Source organism: Tamandua tetradactyla, chromosome 8 (assembly GCF_023851605.1).
Source record: "Tamandua tetradactyla isolate mTamTet1 chromosome 8, mTamTet1.pri, whole genome shotgun sequence".
Lineage (NCBI taxonomy): Eukaryota > Metazoa > Chordata > Mammalia > Pilosa > Myrmecophagidae > Tamandua > Tamandua tetradactyla.
Window position 1 is genome coordinate 13,985,230 of NC_135334.1, and position 6,636 is coordinate 13,991,865.

The 6,636-nt window shown below is 37.6% G+C and overlaps 1 protein-coding gene across 1 annotated transcript; it reads left to right on the forward strand.

Annotated features, from left to right (window-relative positions):
- Window positions 1–5,152: 5,152 nt before the first annotated feature.
- On the forward strand, window positions 5,153–6,103 carry LOC143643205 (olfactory receptor 8B3-like). The gene has a single exon (XM_077111963.1). The coding sequence runs from the start codon at window positions 5,153–5,155 to the stop codon at window positions 6,101–6,103; it is 951 nt and encodes a 316-aa protein (XP_076968078.1).
- The last annotated feature ends 533 nt before the right edge of the window (window positions 6,104–6,636 follow it).

The following is a 6,636-nucleotide window of genomic DNA, read 5'->3' on the forward strand; positions in this document are numbered from 1 at the left end:
AAGATTACAGTGGGTCAGGAATCTCCTGGAAACTCTTGTGTAAAAAGATGAAATTGATTGAATGGCAGTGAATGAATGGACTGAAAGAAGGCTTAGAAACAATAGGGAAGAAGTCAGGAAAATATCAGAGATAATTTGTAGAATAATAAGCAAAGGAGAGTATAAAATCAATTACATGAAAAAGGAGAAGAGTTATGGACACAAAAACCATCATAGGATAACATGGATTAGCTCTGAATAGTTTTTATGAATGTTCATAATAGTATAAGAAGAATATTTATCTAAACTAACATGATTATAACCACATTGATAGGAAAGATGAGTGGGGGTCTGAGATAAAGTTGTGCGCATGTGTGAATGTGTGTGCACAGTGGGAGTATGTGGGATGTAAAAAAGGACTAAATTATCATTTTCCATAGAAACCAAATTTCCATTACAGTAATCTAAATCTGAGATGCAGAGACGCTACCAAGGCTCTATAAATGAGAGGAAACGACAAACCAGGATTGTAAAGAGATTGATTCTCCAAGATGTGCAGACTGGATCAGGGGTAATATTGAGGAGGAGGAGCAAAGGATGGCAATGTAGTTTAGGGATAGGATGCCTGGATGGGGTAAGAAGAACTTATAAAATGATGACCTAAAGACAATCAGAGCTTGGTATAATAAGAAAACACACAATTTAGTTTGGAGCACCTGGAGACATCTGTAATACATAGAAATACATAAATTGGAAATGCCCAGGAGGCACTCACAGAAGAGGTCCAGGTTTTCCATGTAGACCAGGGGTTTTTACTGTGGGTAAATTTATCTGAGGAGAAATTTGAATCTTTTTTTCCTTAAGGTCCCCCAATGGGGGGGGGTGTAATACTGATATCTAATGGTTAGAGGTCAGGGATGCTGTACATCCTAGAGTGCACATGGCAGCCCCCCACAGCAGAGAATTATTCAATCCACAATTCCATTCTGTGAAGGTAGAGAACTCTGGTATAAATGAATATGGAAAAAGAGAAAGGCAAGGCGTCCTGACACATTCTTGTTTCATATATCAGGTCTACTCCTAGTACTTTAAATGAGTTAACTCAATTACAAAAATCCTATCAAATAGATCTTTTATTAGACCCATTTTATATGTGATGATAAAAGATTGAGAAAAATTAAATTATTTTTCTAAAATCTCACAGTTAGGTACTGAAGATGTTTGCTTTTAAACTCAATGTGAATGGAGCATTCATTAAATAACCAAGTTCATTGCTTAAAAATTTTGCATTCCATCTGACAGCAGAACACAATCCCACCATGTTCTCTCCCACTCCATAACGGGGATAACCTCTCCTCCAGTTTCCAATCATTCGTTCATTCTTTTCTTCTACGAACTCACTAGGAGCACCTTTATAGTTCATATTTCTAACATTCTTTTTGTGATGGTGTATATTCTTTCAAACAATAGATACTTTCTCTATGGCTCACCTCACTTCTATTGAGCCCTCACCAGAATTGATTTTACAGTCCATGTTTCTATGACAATGTAAAGTTTTTCTATCAAGTGACTCAAAATTCTTCCAACTTCTACCCATTTTTGAATTCCAAATCTATTCCATATAGATTTCCAAAATGTTACATAAATGGATTCATATAGAATATAGTATTTTAGAATGATTCCTTTCTCTTAGCCTAAAGAATTTGAGATTCATCCATATTGTTACATGTATTAGTAATTCATTCCTCTTTATTGTTGTGTATGTTTCATTTTATGGACATATAATAGTGTATCCTTTAATCAGCTGAAGAATAATTAAGGCAAATAAAATAAATACACAGTTTTATTGTAAATTAAAATATACATAAATACTTTGGATTTGGACTTTGTAAAAACTGCCAAACAGTTTTACATACTAGCTGTATTATATTGATTCCCACCAATAATGTATGGGGATGCCAGTTACTCCTCATTCTTACCAGCACTAGGTACAGTCATATGCAGTAACATCTCATTTTTTTTTTTTTTTTTTTTTTTTTTAAGAGAGAGGGAGGAAAGGAAGGAAAGACAGAGAAGGAAGGAAGGGAGGAAGAAAGGGAAACATTTTCTTGTTTTATTATATTTTGTTTGTTTGTTTGTTTTTTACATGGGCTGGGGCCGGGAATCGAACTGGGGTCCTCCGGCACGGCAGGCAAGCACTCTTGCCCGCTGAGCCACCGCGGCCCGCCCGTAACATCTCATTTTAATTTCAATTTGCATTTCTTTAATAAATAATGACATTCAGAAGCTCTTCATTGATTGATTTTTTCTCCATCCATACATCATTGTTAGTAAAGTATTCAAATCGGTTGCTTATTTATCATTTGGGTAGTCTTTTTATTACTGAACTTTAACTTTTCGTTATATTTTATGGATACATATTCTTTATCAGAAAGATGATTAGCATGTATTATCTCCCATCCCTTGGCTTGTCCTGTTTCCATGGAGATGTGACCATGCCCATCTAAGGTTGGTCTTAATTAGCTCACTGGGGTCCTTTAAGAGGCAAACATTTTGGGGAAAGCTGACAGATGTTTAGAGATGCGGAAGGAAAACATCCCAGGAGATGCCAGAAGCTGAGAGTGCTAATACAGAGAGGAAAGATGACAGACGCTTGGAAATAGAACATTCTGGTAGATGCTGAGGAAGGTCCCACAAGGGCTGGGAGAACCATTTTGGTAACTAACCCATGGGGCATTCTTCAGGATAGACCACATGCTGGGCATGAAGCAGGTATAAATAAATTTTAAAAGATTGAAAGTATATTAAATGCTTTCTCTAATCATAGTGGAATGATTCTAAGATATCAGTAACATTGAGAACTAGAAATGCACAAGTATATGGAGGGTAAACAATAAAATTAAACAATCAAAATTTCCTTGACAAAAAAGAAGTTGCAAGAAAAATCAGTAAATATCTTGACAAGAATGGGTGCTTCAAATGACTTTGTCCATAGAGTGAAAAGGCAACTGACTCAATGGGAAAAAATATTGGGAAATCATATATTTGATAAGGGTTTGATGTTCAGATTAGATAAATAAATCCTATAACCCAATAATAAAAAGATAAGCAATTCAATTAAAAATGAGCAAAAAACATGAATAGACATTTTTCCAAAGAGGAAATACAGATGGCTAAAAATCACATGAAAGGATGCTCAGGTTCACTATTAGCAAAATGCAAATCAACAATGCAATGTAGTATCATCTGCCACTTACTGGAAGGGCTGCTATTAAACAAACAGGAAACTATGAATACTGGAGAGGATGTGGAGCAATCTGAGACATTTATTCACTGCTGCTGGAAATGTGAAATGGTACAGCCAGAACATAAATAATGAGAGCTGATGTCTAAGCACTTGACTTACATTAACTCAGTTTACAGTTACCACAACCCAATGACAAATATGTTACTATTCCCACTGTTATCTGAGAAACTCTCTAAGGCAGAGAGTTTAAGTGATTTGTCCAAGTTGTTGGGAGTCAAATTATGGAAGTAGGAGTCAAAAACGTCCTCTGACTTCAGAGGTCTAATTCTTATCTATTATCATGAGAAGAAATTAATGACTTTAGTTACTGAAATATTACATTTATGGACCATTAAGGATATTCAGGTAGATATTTCCAGTAAGTGTTTAGAAATAAACACAGTAGAAGTAAGGCAAAGCATTAAAATTTATCTGCAGATGTATTAGAAGAAATAACACCTGAATTCAGTTACCCCAATTCTTGAGGAATTTATAATAAAGAATATAGAAACCTTGGCAGAACCCACATGGAAATACTCCTTTGGATATGGGATTCAAGAATGAAATAAAACAAGGCAATAGACAAAGATGAACATGGTAGAAATAGGAGAGTTCCATTTTTGCTCTGCACTGGGGGATATACAATCCCTAGAGTGAAATGAAAACTTGAGTAAATTGTTGAGGTCCTAAGGTGCTAAAGACACGTGGTGGTTGAGGGTGAAAATATAATCCCCTTATTTACCTATTACTCACAGAATCTGTTCCCTGGAGAAGAGACTGATAAATGTATAACCTGTCTGTAAACAAGTGCAATATATTATTGAACTAACGCTAAGTTGTCTGCATTTTTACTTAGACATGCCTCAGCTTCCCTCTGCCATTTGAGGGGGTTCAATGTCAAAATCAAAAATTGTGATCTGTAAGTCTGAAATACTTCCAGGGCATATTGGAAATTAAATCTGTTCTTCATTTTCTTTGAGTCAAATAAATCAAAATTTCAAAGTTTAAAATTGAACTTCAGTGTTCACGCAGGTAAATAACAGTGATCATGAAGCTCAGATTTTCTGGATGAAGAGGGTGAGTACCTCAATTCCACTCATATTATATCCTCCCTATTTTGAGACAGAAATCCAGGCTTTAAAAAATGGTGCTTCATCTCCCATATTGTGCAGTCCTGACATACAAGTGAATCAGGTGGAATAATCTGAGGGTGCAGCAGACACTGTCCAGAGACTTCAGGGCCCTCAGAGTTTCCGTATCTCAGTGTGTAGTTCCCTCTGCAGAGAGGTAAATTGTAGAGAGCCGCTTTCCGGGTTTGGCCTAGTGGACACGCTGCAGCCTGCTCTAGAGTTCCTCCCGCCCATCGAGTGAGCCAAGATGGCGCTCACATCCTGCTTCTGCAAATGACGCACACGCCCACCAGTAAATCTCACTTATCTAGAAATGCCTTTTACTCTGTGACTTGGAGGAGTTACCAGACTTCTCCTAGACTCTGGACCCTCAGTTTCGTACTAGAAAAAATGTATATGTTTTCCACCCCACCAGCATCTAAGCTGTGAGAGAGGTCAGCTCCAGGTTGCCAGTGCCTCTTCCTTGAGATTTAAGACTGACAGGAGGGCTCAGAGGAATAAAGAGATTCTGTTGCTTGGGTTTTCTAGTAGTCATAATTTTATGTGGCAGCACTGGACTTCACCGTGTGGGGTAAGTTGTCAGTGTTCTTTGTTATAAAAAGCTTTAAAGGCTATATTACTGGGAAATCGGTGTCACTTGGGTCCATGTTGGCCTAGTCTCAGGCATTCCCATTGCTGAGCTCAGTCCTTTAGATGGAGATATTGTGGAAAGACCTAGATTGCTCTTTAATGCAAGAATTTTCTCTTGCCCCCACAGATGCCACAGAGAAGAACTGGTATTGGAAATGGGTCTCTCATGACTGAATTCATTCTGGTTGGCCTAACAGACCACCCATATCTTCAAATCCCACTTTTCTTTCTGTTTCTGTCAATGTTTATATTCACTGTGTTGGGAAACTTGGGCTTCATAATTCTAATCAGGCTGTATTCCCACCTTCACACCCCCATGTACTTTTTCCTCTTTAATTTGTCTTTCACAGACCTCTGTTACTCTTCTGTTTTCACACCCAAAATGCTGATCAACTTCTTATCAGAAAAAAATATTATCTCCTACCAGGGGTGCATGGCACAGCTCTATTTCTTCTGCTTTTTTGCCATCTCTGAGTGCTATGTGCTGACCTCAATGGCCTATGATCGTTATGTGGCCATCTGTAATCCACTCTTGTATAACACTGTCATGTCCCCTAAAGTGTGCTCTATACTTATGTTTGGTTCATACCTGATGGCATTTTCTGGTGCTATGGCTCACACTGGATGCATGCTGAGACTGACCTTCTGTGATGGCAACACCATCAACCATTATTTCTGTGACATCCTCCCAGTGCTCCAGCTCTCCTGCACGAGCACCCATGTCAATGAGCTGGTGGTCTTCACTGTGGGGGGCATCAACATTATCGTGACCTGTCTCACTATCTTTATATCTTATGGTTTCATTCTCTCCAGCATCCTACACATCAACTCCACCGAAGGCAGGTCCAAAGCCTTCGGCACCTGCAGTTCCCATATAATGGCTGTTTCTTTGTTCTTTGGATCAACTGCATTTGTGTATCTCCAACCATCTTCTTCCATGTCTATGAATATGAGAAAAACCTCTTCTGTCCTTTACACCAATGTGGTTCCCATGACGAACCCCTTAATCTACAGCTTGAGGAACAAAGATGTTAAACTTGCTGTGAGAAAGACCCTGAGTAGAAAAAGTTTTAATTAGAAAGGGGCTCTGCTGTGCAGGTAGTTTTAGGAGAAGAAGATTCAGCATGTTTAGTTGCAACATACTTCTTGCCTGTCTTCTTATCCTACTTATCTCTTATCATATTGAAGGAAATTTGTGGTTTCTTTAAAAAAATTATTTACTTTTGTTAGAGTAGTTTTTCTTCTTTTCCTCATTATTTTATAAATTTCTCCTTCTCATCTTTTTCCTGGCTGAGAATGACGTTAAAAAAGGAACTTTTTAATATGTGTTTTTTTCTTTTTTTTTGGTTTGAACATTCTTGTTTCTCTCCTGTAACAAGATGAATGGTTCTGCAATGATAATACTAGGGTGACAGTTTTTTATTGAAGGGGGTTTACCCCAGTATGCCAGTTCTATTGTGCCATTGGGAGCAAGAATCAAAGAATATGTCTCCACGCCTGTTCTTTCTATCTTTCATTAAGCAGGAATATGTCTCCTTCAAACATCAGTGCTTTAAGGAGAATGAAGCTTCCATAAAGATGGTTAAGAATATTCTGCAAAACAATTGTAAA

Bases quoted from the DNA above. Each gene is read 5' to 3' on its own strand.
- LOC143643205 (XM_077111963.1), top strand. From the start codon at position 5,153: ATGCCACAGAGAAGAACTGGTATTGGAAATGGGTCTCTCATGACTGAA.